The 17,999-nt window shown below is 40.3% G+C and overlaps 1 protein-coding gene across 8 annotated transcripts in view; it reads right to left on the reverse strand.

Moving 5' to 3' along the window:
- The window catches only part of myo1b (myosin IB), a 58,198-nt gene that overhangs the window by 18,063 nt on the left and 22,136 nt on the right, over positions 1–17,999 (reverse strand). For all 8 annotated transcript variants that reach the window (XM_026295328.1, XM_026295329.1, XM_026295331.1 and 5 more), the window contains exons 4-9: positions 9,646–9,740; positions 6,840–6,944; positions 5,359–5,405; positions 4,122–4,185; positions 1,982–2,080; positions 1,149–1,252 (exon numbers count right to left, since the gene is read on the reverse strand). In XM_026295328.1, coding sequence (XP_026151113.1) covers positions 1,149–1,252; positions 1,982–2,080; positions 4,122–4,185; positions 5,359–5,405; positions 6,840–6,944; positions 9,646–9,740 — 514 coding nt within the window. The remainder of the gene's footprint in view (positions 1–1,148; positions 1,253–1,981; positions 2,081–4,121; positions 4,186–5,358; positions 5,406–6,839; positions 6,945–9,645; positions 9,741–17,999) is intronic.

The following is a 17,999-nucleotide window of genomic DNA, read 5'->3' on the forward strand; positions in this document are numbered from 1 at the left end:
TGAATGCGTTTATATGTGTTCAACATAATTGTCTTCTTCAAGCTCAGACTCCACCTTATTTTATATACCAAAGTATACCAAATTTTATTTGTGCCCAATGGAACAGAAAAAAAAAAAAAAAAAAAAAAAAAAAAAAACAGCAAAAATTTGAGTGCAACCTTCACAATTGGCCCCTTACTGTTTAGGTTTTGTTGTGTTAGTATTTTCATATTTGTTGAAATTAAAATTAGCACAGTGCTTAAGTAACAATTTTTATTTCAACTGAGAAGGCTATATACAGGGGTTCATTGTTTTTGGTGGGAATGTCCTCTTGTGCTTCCGGTGGTGACCTGCAGCTGTGTAAGGAATACTGTGAAAACTCAGTGTGGGGGAGATCAGAAGCAGGATGTGAAATAAAAGGAAACTACTGCAGTAGAGTATGGCTGCAAAGGCTAATACTGGAGTTCAATAATTCCTTTCACAACATCCTGTATGTCACTATCAGAAATGACAAAGGTAGTAGGGATTACACATGCAGACAAGATCCTGCATGTACATTCACAAACGTCCCAAAGAAAAAAGAAAGTAGTTTCCTTTTCTCTTGTGGTTTTCCACTGCTGCTACTCCTCTCTTACAAGCAGGACCAGTGTTGTTTACAAATGTTGAATGGTTTATATAAAACTTCCCCTGTTTAATCAATACAAAAGTAGTAGATCTGGTTTTAGATTGCTTTCAATTTCAGGATGAGATCAAAGTTCACCTGGTTGTGCAACAGGTGGGAGGGAGTCTGGTGTGGAGCCCTTTCATAACCTGAGGGGACTGACTTTCATAATGTACACTATGGTAGTTTGTAATGTCCATGAGATAAGGACAGATCAGACCTCCTCTACCCTCTGTACAGGATTTAGATTAATTTAGCATGATGCAACAAAGGAAAGTCAGCGCTGATCGCTGCTGGAGTGTGGCACTGCTTGTGATGAGAGTGTGTTCTTGTTCAGCTGGTTTTTGTCAGAGCCAGTTTGCGGTAAACTGAATTGTAATCAAAACTTCTTTACAAGTGACTTCACCACTCCCAAATATATTTGTGGTTATTCTTGAAAGCTCATCTGGGTTTATGTCTAGGGTGAAGTTTAATATCATTATGACAAATATGTGTGTGCACTACTCACTCTGACTGTCCTAAAGTTTGTCGCGTCATCCAGCCCATTGACCACAGCTGAGTCTAGGCTCAGGTAGTTGTACTTGCTGAAGTCCCGGTGCAGCTTTAGCTTCTCTGTGACACACAAACAATGTAGGTATTTAAAATTCATCTGTTTAAAGATGGTTGGCTACAGACAAAATAAAGCCTTAATTACCTTAAATGCAAGTTACACAACAACAAACTCACAGCTGGGAGGTTTAAAATCTTTTTTAAAAATACACTTCAAGGTTAAATTAATATGTCCAACCTAACATGCTGTTTTCACTCCAAACACACCGACACGCGACATATGCACGCACACGCTGAGCTAATACTATGAACATTATTCTGGTAGATCAAATGCCCCTCTTAACCCCCCTCCCCCCACCTAGTAGCAAAGAAATCTATTCCTCTCGTGGGTGTATGTGTCAAATTTCATTAGTGGCTGCATTAACTACTACTGACTCAAGCCCCTCTGATGTGTGTGCTCAGGAGTCAATGGCCATTATATTGTTCTCCTGTGTTCAGGACATTAAACAATGCCCTCTGTCCACAGAAAAAGCAAATAGAGGGAACAGGTTTCATGATGGGTCTTTGTTCTCTGTAGTGTTTGTTAGGCAGGAACATTGGGCCATTAATGCATCACCCATGTGTTCATGCAGCTGCAGTCCTGCTGGAAAATGTTTTGTACAGGATTTGATCATGAGGAATGGCATCCTGGTGACTCCAAACTCAAACTGCCATTTCTCCCAAATCCATGAGCTCTTTAATCTTCAGCTGCAGTGTGTCCCTCCCTGTGCATGCTATTCCAAAACAACTTACTGAGTGTGTCGTCGGATGCTCCAGACAAGAGCTGATAAAAGATGTGGAAGTTCCTCTCTCCTCTTGGCTGTTTTACCACACGTGACTTCTCCAGCAGATCTAGAAGAGCAAAGGACAACAAATGGAAACAATAGCACAATCATGACTAACAAGTCTTCACAGGAACTCTTTCTGCAGTGACTCACAGAGATGCCCTTGAGTAGTAAATATGGGGCTGTCCTTTCAGTATTAAAAATACCCAGCTTGTGGAGGTCAAACAAGTTCTTAGTTCAATTATGTATTTGAGCAATCAAGGTGACAATGTTATGTCTATAAACACCACATGAAGTGCACTGAGAAGAAACCACGCAAGGATATCAAACGTCAGCTCCCAACCAAATGAAACAGTACTTGATCAAAAGGGGAACCATCATCTGCTCACCACATTAAGTTGACTATGATTTAATTAAAGACCAACTACAACACTGAGCAGCATCTGAGGCCACTTGAGATCTTCTTCACTGCCACTCTGGTTTGATAATAAGCATCCTATTTGTCTGGCTACAAAGCATCTTTTTTTGGAGACCTTAAAAATTAAATTACACTACAGTGAAGTGAACATTTTAGGAACAAATGTCCACATAAAATTCAATTTTGTGGCTATAATGATTTACAGCCACAAAAAGAGAACTGGCCCTGGCCTTGTCAATCTTCAGGCTTCTGACTCACTCTGCACAGAATCTATGAAAACACTTCAAGCACCTAACTAGAGAGCCCATGGTCAGGAACCTGGGTGGCAGTGGATCGGGTCGAATGGGAACCTGCGACATGCACTGGCCATGAATCACAGAAGTGGCTCTATAAGAGGCAGCACATCAATAATACAACACCCATGACTGAGTGACTGGCAGCAGCAATACAGACTGGATATAATACCACTGAGGAGGTACTCCTTTTATGAGAATAGGTTTTTTTCATGTTTTAAACATATTTGATTATATTTCTATCTACATATATCATTTATGACACCATTCTTTAAACACAACATCAGTTGTAGGAAGCCACTGGAGGCTCCAGAAATACATATCTAGGAGAAAATAATGAACTGAGTAGCAAAGAGACAGCCAACCTGGCCTGTCTTGCAAGCACATCCTCATCTGTCTAGCCAATCAGCCAACTCTGTCTGAAGCAGTCACATGTCAGTGGCTGGTCTTTACAGACAACCCCTTGTGCTGGACTAACACAGGCCAACACAGAGGTTCATTTGTGTCTCAGCCATCAGCTCCTCTCTTTGTTTCTGTGACCTCTGGTGGGGAAGCCAGTGCAGACCAAATAATATGAGTGAGGCGAGATCACACCAAAACAAAGAGAAGCTCTGAGAAGAGAAAGCTGGAGAGGTGGAAGTGTGTTTTTTTAGTCTGAGAATTGCATGAGTTTCAATCAAGCAAAATTTTTATTTTATGATTTTTACAGCTTTCATAAAACACACCTGTACAATTTGACAGTCTGAAAAGCCTCTTAAACAGCAGAAAAAGAAAACTGAGCTACTGCAGTCCCACTATGACCTGCTGCAGCAGGAATCCTTCTTCTATTGCTCTCCCTAAGGTTTCTATCCTATTTCCCTTTGTTAAAGGGTATTTTTGGGGATTTGTGTGGGGTGCACTTCCTTATCTGAATCAACAGGTCTAAAGATAGACATGTTGTATGCTGGACAGATGTGCCGTTTGTCATTGTAAGGTACAAATTCACTTCACTACTAATTCAACCAGAGCCTGATCCTGATAAGACTTTGTCTGAATTTAACATTTATTAAGCCCCTTGCACTTTAACAAAGCAAAAGAGCAGGTAATTGACAAAAAAAGTCACAGAGGGGGGTGCAAACACATCTGTACATACCAATAATGTATTATTATTCAAGTTTTTAGAAAGAATTTCTGTAAAACAAAGACAATCATCTTTTGTTTTCTCTCAGACACCTTGACACCTGTGTTGCTAGGAGAAAGCAAAACAATCACTATCACACTGATGAAGGACATGTCAGAAGGAACAACTTGAACTTGAATAATAAGAGAGAGATTAGGCAGGAAATGCTGTGTGTGCCACCAGCCTGCACACTGTCAACATTTAAATGTAGGGGCATTTTTATTTCAGCATTACTCACAGTTGCTGATGACTCCACCCAGGGGATCTCCTTTGAAGTCAAACTCAATGTCCATGTACTTCCCCTATGGATCAGAGCACAGTAGATAGAACTGAACATACACTGGATATAACTCCAATATATACAGTCATTGGTTGCCACTGCCTTTGCTTTGAAAATGCAAACAAAACAAAAAAATGAAGACCATTAGTTCAGGTCAGTTCACAACAAGGATCTCTGCACAAACCCATTCTGTTCTCTCTGAAACTTGTAAACAGAAAGTCAAGTGTGTTTGATTTTTTTTCCATCCTCCTCAGATGTATTAATAGCAAACAGGCCCTCAGACCAAGCACTACTGGTGAGTATGCCTAATACTCAATGTGCCTAATATGCCTGTTGCACTCAGCAAAATGAGGTGACAGTTTGATTCATAGTTTTCTGATACACTGATGGAGCTTTGATGAATTGGTTTCTAGTGAGGAGTCCTGAGATCCTTGTGTAGGGGTTTATGCCAAGGTAACCTAAATATAAACAGATCACGGGCTTAATCCTTTATAATACTCCCTGCTACAAATGCATGTCCAAGCACTGGCATGCAGTAGATGTAACAGTGTAAATGGATGATTGAATATAGTCAGAAATCTAAAACTGGGAGAGAAGAAATATGTTGGCAGCTAGCCTGTCAGCTAGTATTGGCTGGATTCATTAATTTTAATTATAGTGTAACTATAAAAAAGGGGGAAAAAAAAAGTCTTTTGCTATGTACGCTGTATACAAAGTCCATAGAAAGAACAGTTACATTATGTGAGAGCAATATATTAGGTGTGCAGTGCCTGGGCTGGCTACTCTCTGTCTTCACATAATATTGACACAAAAGCAGAAAGGACACATGACAAAATCCTGTCTGATGAGAGTTGCTACTGACATGATATTTTTTTGTATTTATTCTGTTATAACATCACAACGTTGTCATGAAACATGCACTAACGTGTATCAGTTACCAAGGGCGTGCATCAACAGGAAACATCAGCCTTAAGATTTCAAGTTTCAAACCAGTTTATATGAATAAACACTTTCAGGCCTTTACTTAAGACGTCAAGCAGTTACAAAGGCTGTTGTGCCCTGTGCAAGTTAAAAACATAAATACAGAAGATGACAGAAAAGTAAGGATATGCTTGATACTCAGTTGCATAGGCTCTTAGAGAAGTATAATCTCATCCATCTGCACTAGGTCCAGTTCTGGAGAGAGAGTACTTACAAATCTGGAAGAGTTGTCATTCCTCACTGTTTTGGCATTTCCAAAAGCTGAAAAGGAGGAGACACAAAGAAAACACTGCAAACAATGCACAATTTAAGATAATCCATAAACCTACTATAAATTTATAATCAGCACATAACAGACAGATCTAAGTCTGTTTGCAAATATTCCAAACTTCATTAGTGATCCTCACCAACCAGCTGCCAATCATCTCTGGGGGTGGATGTCAAAGCCATTTGTACTGATGAAACCCCATAATTCTGTATGGATTAAGCAAAGCACCAGGGCTTTCCAGGCTTAGGGATGCCTGAACCTCACTTTCATGCCACATTGAAGTCAAAGTGCTTTAGTATGTCAATATGCTTATAAATAACCAATCCAGTGCTCGAATGCGGTGTTATGAAGTATTAATTGTTGTGTGTGTTAAATGCATCATAAACACACGTGCAAAGGTACACTGGGCCTTGTGTTATGTGCATAAGCGAACCTTTGAAAACGGTATTTTCCAATCAAGGGCACCTTCCATTTGCTCTACATTTCTACATTAATATTCTATTAATATGTCATGCATCACAGCACTATTAGCATAACTGCTTAATTGCTGATAACAGCTGACTAATATGTGTTTAAGTCTATTGTGAGTGTGAATGTGTGGGCTGCTAGTCTGGTACACTGGCAGCTTGAGAGGAAGGAAGATGGAGAATAAGAAAGCCAGAGAAAGATAAAGAGGAAAAGCAAAAAAGGAGGAATCAAAGCAGGCAATGAAAGGAAATATAGGGTGACAAACAATTTAATATTCTGAATGAATGTGAAGCCAAGAGAAAGTGTGACATGGATATATTGCGCGTAACAGGACAACTGTGCTGCCCTTACCCTCCTTTTTAACATTAGGGCAATTAGATCGACAAGAGCTAAACCCTTGCAGATGTGCAGGGTTCTGCAGCGACTCAACCCAGGCATACAGCTTCATCATTCATGGGCATTTCCTGTTCATTGCCCCCAATTAAAATACAGCTGTTCCTATGCCAGCACTAAGCTGTGGGAATAAGACATTATGTGTGTGTACAGGGGGTTAGTCTAAGCAAGTACACAGTGTTATATAATTTTCACAGGATCCCTGCTTTTCTTTTCTTGCTGATCAGTTACCTAACAGTGTAATTTGCATATTTATGTGTCAATTCCTAGAGCTATGTTTTTTGTAGTGACATAGTGTATTTGTTCAATACATCTTTCAAATCCAAGTGAAAATACCACCGATTATCGCAAAACTCCATTCAACAATTAACAAGTACACAGTGGGTAAAGTGTTAGGCTGCTGGGATGCAACTATACACTGCGCTTTCCAAATTTAGGCAGAAGAATCAGCTTTTCTCGGATGTTTGAACTCTGACAACCTGTTAACATAGATTCAATCTCCAAATGTGAACCTCCAGCCAACCAGAATAGGGATGTCGTTTGAATGTGCAAGGCACTTCACTCACCCTCCAGCACGGGATTGGACTGCAGCAGCTGCTCCTTGACCTTATTCACCTCCTGGCCCTTCCCACACACTGCTGCCACATATGACATCACCAGTTTACTGGCCTCTGGAACACACATGAACACACAAACTAATATTAGGTCAAAGCCTTTGCAAGATATTAGAGACGGCAAGGGCATCATATACACCCATTTCACCATACCCCATAAAATCCCCCTTACATCATCCCTCCTGACACCCATCAAGACAGGGGAGAGAACGGCCCATTATGCAGACAATTAGGCAATGACCATCATTGCATCATGTTATCATCATTCAAACTACTGATTTAACTGAATCCAAGGGTGCATACTGGGGAAATTTTAGAGCTCTGCAGAGATGATCCAGACTCATGTCAGAACTGAAGCTGATCTAAGGGGCTCTAAGAATGAGTACTGTACTGTACTGTGAGTGAAGCATGTTACAAAAATTGTTTTCTGCATGAGAAACGTGACATGTGGCTCAAAGGGCATCTTGTACTGTCTGGAAGAAGTGACATGTCTAGTAGGATGACTACTAGCATCAGGATCATCTCTCCTGTCCAATAAGATGACGGTGACCCAGAACTGATGATACGTGTGGTGTGCCAAGGGAAGATAGAAAAGAGCTTGACAGTAGTTGCTGGTACGGACTGTTGATGAGTCTGGCAAACACAACAGCTCCAGACATACGTTTTGCTAAAGTAGAGAAGGTAGGCAACAAAAATGCAGACTGCTGTTTAATCTTCATATTTTTATCTCCTAGGTTAACACAAAAAAAATCTCAGTCATCTCCTGCAGACAATAAAAGTGTTATGTCTCCTGTATGCTGTGCTGGCATCTGATAATGTCACAGTTCCTCACTCCTATAAAAGCTACAGCAGGGTGGAGGCACAAGAAAACCCTCAGCCAGACATGAATGTCAATGACCCATATAGAAGGGGAAGGCATGTTTTTGATGGCCTTTTTCCACTACAAAGCTTGGGGGCTGATGAGATTACAGAAAACAAAATCTCCTCGACTCAGCTGAACAGCTTCTTGGGAGTGGATTTTTAAAATATCCATGAGAGGTTGAACGCAGCCAAATAAAGACTAGTCCATCATGCAACACATGCTCTGTCAAACTGTAATGTGCTATAGCTTTGTACTGGGTTTTGTTCATCACAGTATTTCACAGTTGAAAACAGTATTATTCTTATGAATACCTAATAAATCTTTAGCAGTGTCTTTTGTGAAAATGGTTGTGTGCCTTCATGGCTCTGGATATTTGCAGCCAAAGTGCTACAGGGGGAAGTTGTGTTGTGGAATCTGAGCTACAGCCAGAGATCAATGTGCCAATAGCCCAAACTATTAACAGCTTAAAAACATACCGTCACATTATCAGTGCAGGCAATAGATAAGAGAGAGGTACTGGAACAACAATGTGTCAATAGTTCAAAGCTATCAACAGCCTGCAAACGTGAAGTTACATTATCAATACAGGCAGTAGATATTGGAGCAGTGCTGGATGCTGAAACAGGTCTATGTTACTGTGCATGAGACGAAGATGGGGCTGTGTGAAAAATTGAAACGATAGACCGTTTTTATTTATTATTAAAGCCTTGTCACTCATAGGATTAAAGTTTTACCAAACTAAAAACATAATAACTTAAACATCAACAAAATTTACAGAAGGACAAGCAGACATTATAACTAGTTTAAAGTTTTCAGTGTATGATTTAGGATGTCAGTAAAAATTCCGCCACTGGAAATGCTGTGACAGTTATTGTTGATAAAATATTTCTGCATATCTCCCATCCTTTGATTAAAGCCACATGGACAATTTAATTGGATCCAAATGAGCAGTGTGATGACTCGCACACTTGAGTTAAAGACATGCAAGTTTAGTGTGGCAAATTACAACTTGCTGAGTCTGAAGTTAATATTGAAATCATATGTATCTATCTCTAATCTAATAAAGGGAGATAAATTATTTGGCTGCTTTCCCACAGTTTGTGCCCTGCCAAGTCAACATGGCCTACCGAGTGCCAACACAGACTAGGAAATTCCATTCCTCCTGGATTTCTGTGATGTATGTGAAAATGCTCCACAACACTTAAGAAAGAAAAAAAAGGACCAGGGTGTGAACACAGCTGCCTCTAGCATTTGTTTAGATTTTCAAGTCCAGTACACAGTCTGCCAGCTTATGTTTCCCAACTGGTAGGTGTAGATGTTGACTGTAAGCAGGGAGTGCCATCTAACCAGGACACCACCTGTCTACTGCTGGTCTACTTCGATTTGTCTGCCTCTATCGTTTTCCACGTACCGGTCATCACAGAGTTACTGTCACATTTCATGTAGAGACAGGATGTTCTCAAAACAAAACTGGAATCAAGCTGGCAGATCTGATCTATACCTGCGCTGTGGGTTTATACACAACAACCCTTATCTTACTTTAGAAATAAGTTGTGACTACATTTTGAAAAAAGAAAAAGAAAAGCTGAGCAGACACAAAGGTACTTTTTAGCCAACCAGTGATCTACTGGCTGATTGTGCTCCTGATTACAATGTTTTTTTCATGGTTTTTGATAAATGAAAAACTTCTGTGTGTATGTTGAGAACAGATGTGCTACTGACATCTGTAGCCTCCAGGTGTGTATAGGTGTATAGTAGAAGATCCCATATACGTTTATATATAATTTTGTATTGTGAAGCAGAGTGATCCTGGACTTGAGGGTAAATGGATTAATGCCATGACTCAAACTTTCCCAGGAATGAAAAGTTGTTAAACAGGAGCAATTAGGGACTTACCAGTTTTCCCAGCCCCACTCTCCCCTGTGATGAGGATGCACTGGTCCTTATCCTGGTCCCTCAGTGAATGGTAGGCCTCATCCGCCAAAGCATAGCTAGAAGACAAAAGACATGACAACATAAGCCTTCTTGTCACAATTACTTATTCCTCATCTTACACAACAACCTTATTGTGAAGTTTTTCTGGGAGATTTAAAAATAAAAAAATGTCATACTTTTGTGCAAACCTCAATGAAACCTATCCTAACGAATGGCACGTGGCTTTATTGGACGTTGGGCTGTATATATAGGACAGCTACATGTTTGGGATCTATCTTTAATACCTGACCATTCTCACCCCTTTACCTAAACTTAGCTACTATGCTACTGCTGCTGTTCAAATGCAAAATCATATTTTAACTGCTATCTAATGACTTTCAGGATATTTTCTGCATGAATGATAAAAAGAGAGATTCTATTATAAAATGAAGCCTATTGTCATACATTCCAGGACAGTAATACAATGGGATGGTGGGACTGATTTTATGTTTCACCCCCACTAAACCAGAACAATATATTATCTGTTCTCTTTGTGTGGATAATCCCTTATGATGCATTGAGAGTAGGGTGTGGATGGAGTGACGGCCATATCACAATGACAACTTCTTATCTTATGTGGCACGGTTGTCTGTAATTTGGGTGTGATACACCCCACAAAGACACAACACTGTAGGGTGAAGTTGCAGCTTATTACAGCTTCTACTTGGCAGGAAAACAGTCATGTACAGTGCCGCAAGAACTGTGTTCCAACTTTCTCCTCCAGCAGGACACAAGACTGCAAATTAGCGTGCTAGGTCTCCCGTCCCCCTGTACATTGGCTTTCATTACTCAGGAATTTTTAGCTGCGATTGTGGGGAGGGGTTGTTGGATGTAGCGTCCCACTTTTTGCCTTTTGACATACTCAAAATGAATTTGCTGTTGTGAAGCTGGATGAGTTAGTTTGACACAACAGTACAGTGGCTAGGGACTTTTGGATCATCTCAGACCTCTGTGGTGAGCCTAGCCATGGTTAGGGTGAGTCCGTCTGTACTGGTGTACCCTTACAGGAGGGATCATAAACTGGGCTAAATGATAATGAGCAAGGCAATCCTGAGAAGCTCTACAGGTGGTTACATGGTAATACAACTGAATGCTGATAGCTTTGAAATGGTGAAGTGCTTAATCTCCAACCATTTAAATGCCAAGATAATATCAAGATCTTAAAGTCTTCTTTCACATTGAGTACAGGGTAAATAGAGCTTGAGGTAACCTTAGAGGAATGCATTAAAATGGTCTCTCCCCAGTGTCTAATTCAGTCTAATTTCTTGCCTGGAGGATGGGGGTACTTCAAGGTCTCAGGTCTGAGTAATATCATTATGGATTTATATGAACTAAGTGCTCTAGATAGGAAAGAAGGTTTGACGTTCACAGATGCTGACAGGGATTTTCATATGGCCCGACTGATGGGCTCTCTGGCTTGTCTGAATGGGATATCCGACTGAGCATGGTTGGTGAGGTGGCATTTAATTGAAGAGGCAAAGATGTTGTCAGAATCAGGCACACTGCACATCAAAACACAGTGTTACATAGTGCACCAAGCAGCAGCCTATAAACTTGTTAGGATTTAAAGTTATTGCTAAGCGAGATGTTCAAAACAAATTTGAATATGCTGTAGCATTATATGGTATCATTCAGATGATCTACTCCTACTTCCACAAATATACCAAGATATGGGGAAAAACAGATGTCTAAAAATGTCAAAATCCAAATTAGCATAGTACACCAACAAATGCATTAGTGGAGTCAGTGCGGTGAGGACCAGAGGTTGGAGCATATAATCACAGTGAACTAACACTGACCTTGAATTTGAAAAGTAGCTGATTGCTCTTAAGAAGCCATGAAAGAAGGCAGCCATGGACTGCCAGATGAATGCATTCCAGGCCACAGTGCAAAGTTAAAGCACAGTTGTACTAATGGAGCTTGTGGTTCCGCACAATCACACAGCGTTTTGGATCATAGCCCATGCAGCCCCACCACAGGTAGTCTCCCTTATCAGTCTCAAGAGTGGGTCCACCAAAGCAAAGGGGTATTGCAACATTTCTCAAAATAAAAATCCCTTTCTGTTAAGCTGGTGTAACTAGTTTGCTGTGGTTTAGTCTAGCTACTTTCTTTCATGGTTTACCAGTTCACAATATGAAGGATAATGGTTGATCTCTTTGTACAGTTTAACAAATGCCCCTTTTTAACAGGTGTCTGTGGGGAAAATTCTGTTACTTACTAAACAGGCACAAACAGACTGAACACAGACATGCAGTGAAACAACACATGGGGCTACAGTGGTGGTATTGTGTTTCTCTTGTACCATTCAGATGTGAAGTATCGTTTGACCAACAGATCAATGACTTTAAGTCTTATAAAATGCCATAATGCACATTGGTTTATAGTGAAGTCGGATGTTATTACTGCAAAGCTGTCGGGTTGAAATTGGGTTTATTTTTCTTTGCAAAAATCCCAAGTTATACAGTGATAATACATTAACCACTCTACAAAATGATCAGATTATTGTGTTGAACCAGGTTCAGGTTTTTTGGAGTTCTGTTGCTAAAGCCCTCAGCACTGGCACTACCGCTATGTTACTAGGCTTTGTCTCATTAACATGGATGAGAAAAAAATAGACCAATGTAAGTTTGTTTTTTTCTACAGATCAACAATAGTCATAAAAAAGAAATCCCTTGCCAAGTGCATTGGGTGAGTAAAATAAATACAATAAAATCTCTTTTCCAATGCTTTGCCCATTCACAAGTTTACTAAATCTCTAGGAAACATGCAGTGTGTTATGGTGAGAAACACTTAAAAGTGCTTAAAACTTGATGATAAATCTTTAGTGTTAAATTCTGGTGCCATCAGCTGCATCCAATGTATTCTTTCCTCTGTCCATTGGAGCACAAGCCTCTCACTTATTCTCCACCCTCCTAATCTCTGATCGCAGCCCAACCCCTACCCTCTCCTGTATACCCCTTTGAATGGATGAGACTTGCCACAGGACATTACGTCACTGCTTAGTGGGGCAGCACAGCACAGCAGATGTCTGTTTTGTGAAAACAGTCCTGTTGCCTGACCTGATCCTGACAATGAGCAAACAATCACACAATTATTTCACCCCTCCCTTACCCCCAGAGAAAGCTGGCAGGGGCGGTGCACCAAGCGAAGGCGAGGGGTGTAAAATAGGAGTGGGAGGTCCTTTGCTATGAACTTTTCCCAATGAGACACAAACATGCTGAGCCGGTCATATGAATGACCATCATCTAATCAAAATATGACTAGAGGTCAGCAGAAGCAAGATTACACACACAAAACTGTGCAAGTAAATCCTAAAATTTAAATAAAAGGTACCAAGCCTCAGCTGATTTCACACAAGAGACCAATCAGTATTTTTGTTCCAACTGGGGACACACAGAGCAAGAAAAATGACACTATCATTAGGACCACAAAAGCTGTGTAACCACACCATTATACAACATTACACAATGTGCGCATCAAATTGATCATGAAGGACCAAGGTCACCATCAAAGGCAAAGAAAGCAGTGAGTAAAGGACCAAAATCCCAAAGGCCTCCGTGCTCAGTGTGTGGAGCTGGGTGTGTGGGGGTTATGCTGGGATAAGGCCTTGGACAATAAGTGCTGCTTGGCACCTCCCCTTTACATCTGGCTACAGGCTGTAATTTGGACTTGCACGTGGCAGCGGTGAACACAAAGCCACACTGGCATGAGGTAAGCAGGAGAAAATAGTCTAGTCAGTTCTTTTACCACCAACCTCGTAACTGGGGCACAGGAGGGGATGATGGGCCTGCAGTGTGTGTGACCTGATTTTTGAAAGGGTGGAGTACTTTGAGGGCAGATTGAGCATGCTTTAATGTTGTGATTTGTATATGCTAATGAAGCTGTAATGAATGGGCTGGAATGCAGCCCACCCAGCTACTGGGAGAGGACAGGCCTTCTACAAACACTAATTATTATCTGGGGTTTCATACTGATATGTTACACATTTGCGTGCAGACTTAAACTTTCAGCACTTTGATGCTAAATTTGTTATGTGTTATGTGTGTACACATGGAGGGACAGTAGAATAGTCTGTGATCTCAGCGTGATCTTGCTCCTCCACTGGCCTCAGGAAATCTGGCTGGGTCTGATGAAAATGCCAAGAAAGGAACTTTGTCCTGATCCTGTAGAACCAGGTGGACGAGTGGGTGGATGGTGCATGAAACAAACACACAAATACAGTAGCAAGCATTCAGAGACTGTTGGCAAATCTGCTGATGTGGGTGTGCAAGGGGCAGATACATGCATACACAAAAACAACACCCAACAGATGTGGTCCATCTGTGTATGTGTTAGGACAACCAAACAGGTGGTATGGTAGATCGGCACACAGGGCAAGAGTCTAAGAATTAAAACACAAGATCATAATAATAATAATAATGTTACAGTCAGAAAAGCATACTCAAAATGTGCAATAGAAAGCGCCTTCAAATCTTTAAATAAAATGTTCATTGTGACAAACTGCTTCCTGCTAAATTACTCATTCATACTCCCCCTTCTTGTGCATCAGACTTCGAGGGGGTCCAGAGCTTTAATTTACTTTACTGCACAGCAATGTAGTGTTCCACAGCAGGGGAAAACACAGGTCCAAGCTGTTTGTCTGATCCTTTGGAAAAGCAGGAAATAAGCATGCTGAGTAAGGCAGCAAAACATCCTCAAAGCAATACTCAAAGACCCTTCTGAGCCTCTTTTAGCAGCAGACATGGGTGAAGCCACATATATTTCAAAAGAAAAAAAGATGATTTAAATCACTCTGTAGTTAAGTCATTTAACCTCCTTAAGACCCAACTAAATTCTGAGTCATGATTTTATACAATCATAAATTACAAAGGCCTGGGATGAAACAATAAGTCCTTGTGCACTTGGCCAGAAGACGCAGAAAAACATACTTAAGGGGCTGGGGGGGGGGGGGTACACAGCCACATGCGCACAGCCACAGTCAGGATGATGGAAACAGAAGACATCTTTTTATAGCTCGAAAAGCACTGGCTTTGTCAGGTTTGAGAACTTCCTCTCTTCATCCTGTTCTCTATGTCTCGGCCATTCACTGTGGCAGAGTTTTAGATTGTTTCAGGCTCACAGAGGCCTTGTAATATATAACACATCCTGGCACTGAGGACAATGCTGCTAACATACACAGATAGACATGGAATGAAACAAGCTGCTGAAGACCTATTGAGTGACAATCACACCTTGAATGAGTGTTCAATGACCTCTTTGATCCTGAGGACTGACACCAACTGAAGATGTTTTGATGTCTCTCACATTCTTGACTTCTGCTGTAGTATGCACGCAGTTGTTATTCTCCACTGTGGCGATCACATTCAACATCACATGTTGATCATTTGTTGATGACCTATGACCTATCTAAAAGGTGAATGATGTCATAAGCACTATATGCATTTGACTTGTTTTTATAAATTAGCAAAATAACTGTGTAATCTTTGAGGAGTAAATCACAACAAGCCCAGTGCAAACACACTCACATGCAAAGGCTGTGTGGAAATAAACTGGCATGCCTAATTTAGACCAGGATCACTTGGTATGCCTTCAAAGAAGCAAAGGCCTCAGGGTGACCATGTGATTCACTGTGCCCATTCAGACAACAGATGGAATCATTGTGGGTCTGACCAAGAGTGTAATGTTGGTCACACATTAGCACCACACTGGCGGTTGACATGTCTCTTGCTCCACACTAGGAAAGGAGGAAGCCACAGAGAAAGTAAAATTGTCAAAAGTTATTTTTCTTTATCCACAGAGCCAAAATAAACAACAATGACATATTACAGATGAAATGTAAGAGACACATTGACACCTGGTTCCTAACCAGTTAGCTGATATTACACTGGTAAGCTGGTTTAATGAGTTGAACAGCGCATCACTAACAGTTACCTAAAACATTACATGTAACTCAGACACAAGCAAGGTCCAAGTGTCTAACTTCTTGCAACTGGTTTTAAATCACAAAATTTACTGACCACTTCCACTAAGAAATTCTTACACTTTCAATTTTAGTGAAAAATGCATGGCATTCAAGAGATTAATTCATCAAAGCAGTATGTCGCAATGTTTTGCAAACCATGTTATTTTCTAAACTGACTTTAGTCAACAGCTCATCTCCATGTCTACTTCACTTTCATTTTGATACTAAACCTATGTAATCTTATTATTAGCTGACAGAGTAAACAGTGGACAGCTTGGTGGACCAATCACACGCCAGCCCATGCTCTGCTTTCACTCTATGGTGAAATCAGTGCAGTAATTAAACAAAAGGAGTCCATCAACTATAGCACTGCTGCACATGGCCTATTAAACAAAATGGGTCCAGCAAAGAATTAATGCTAGTAGCTTGTGTATCACAATAAATGCCACTAAAGGTTTAAAAAGACATAAAGAGTATTTAACAAAAGCTTTCCTGGTGGAAAAATATTTTGCATAGCTTATTATTGTCTTTATATGGCTCCATTTTGGTATGCAAGCTTGAGTACACAGATAAAAGAGCTCAATACCCATTGTTCCCCAAGAACAGAAAGAATTTAGTGGTTTTTGTAGCGTCACAGCTGAAGGAAAAAAATATGAAATAAAATCTCAGGCTCACAGAAGCAATGAATGATAGCACCTGCAATGTTTAATTAGTCACAGAATAGATTATCTCTGAAACAACAAAGGAATTCATAACCTCTGTCTATTAATGATTAACACAGGGTTATCTATTTCAAATACTGCTATGACATACATCGTACATAGTACAAAAAATTCAGTACGCCAACACAACTAAAGAAATAAATTGAGCTTAAATTAAAAAAATGTGGACTTGTATTGGGGCCTTATAACAAATACATATCTGTATTACCTATATTACATATGTTCTGTTTCTTTTACTCACATTTTTACAGTATAGGTACAGGCAACATGGGGATATGGGGATCACATCAAAAATCTCCAGAATCTGGGCCAACCTTGAATGAGGGACATGGTGATTACAGCTCTACTGGAAAGTGAAGTAACTTTAACATAAAGGAAGAAATATAATTGGCCAATGGCTTTAAATGTGCATTTTGGTGAATTGTCAAATTGCTTGGAATTTATATGCTGTAGGTGAGAACGGGACCAGGAATGTGCCCATATGTCTAAGTAGACGGGTGTAGGTGCTTCAAAAATGTAGCAATTTATTAAAAATGGTTACATTATCCAGTTTAATATATTTGATTTTATTCTTGGTTTGAAGAGGTGGGTGGAAAAAGGAACACAGACACACACACACACAGTCTTTCTCTCTCTCTCTCACTTTCCCTGCCATCTCTTTCTAGGTTCACTGAACTCACCATCACACCAACACACATGCTGGAGAGGGCTCACTACACCCACCTGTGTCAAAATGCCATTTTAACAAGTGCCCACTTAAATCTACCTACGTACAGGTTTTGTGCTGCAGCTTATCTAGGCCTCCTTGAAAGAACTTGTTTTTATATAAAACACCATAACAGTGCACACATGGCAGTTACCAAATAACTGCAGCTGTGATGGATGAAAAAAAAAAAAAATGGGAAGAATGCAAAAATAAATTGAGAGCAGTTCACTTTTTCAGAGATGTCCCTGTAAGTAAGAAGCAATGACATTATACACGATCATCCATGTGTTTTATCAACTTGCTACTGTGCCATGGGTTTTCCTGCAAAAAAAACAACTGCTGCAAGAATATTCTGCAATAGTACAGATGTATCTAAAAGTGTTGATACCCTTACACCTCATTCAAAAAATGCTCAGGAAACTACTGAAACGAGCTGAATTGCCGCTTTTTCTGCAAGTATCTTCTACAGTGGCCTGAACAAAGTTATTGGTACCTCGACAGAAGTGGTGATAAGTGGATTGCTGGGAAGTTTCAAGCAGACTATTGTCTATTTAAATCATGTTAAATCAACAGTTTTTATTGTGCTGGTTGGGATAATGGTGTGTATGAGACTGAAGACGGACAGAACGAGAGAAGAGGGATGTCTGAAGAGATAAGGACAAAAACAGTTGGCAAGCATGGCCAAGCTGAAGCTCAAGGCCATCTCCAGCAATTTGACATGCTTGTTGCCACAGTTGCTTAAATTTATAAAAAGTTTAAGTTCCAACCTCCCTGGATGTGACCGGAAGAGGAAAATTGACTGCAGACTGAACAGAAGAATAGTTTTAATGGTACAAAAAGAGCTGACCTCCAAAGATCAACCATGTCCATTGACCATTATTTGCTT

The sequence above is a fragment of the Mastacembelus armatus genome, chromosome 21 (genome assembly GCF_900324485.2).
Source record: "Mastacembelus armatus chromosome 21, fMasArm1.2, whole genome shotgun sequence".
Classification (NCBI taxonomy): domain Eukaryota; kingdom Metazoa; phylum Chordata; class Actinopteri; order Synbranchiformes; family Mastacembelidae; genus Mastacembelus; species Mastacembelus armatus.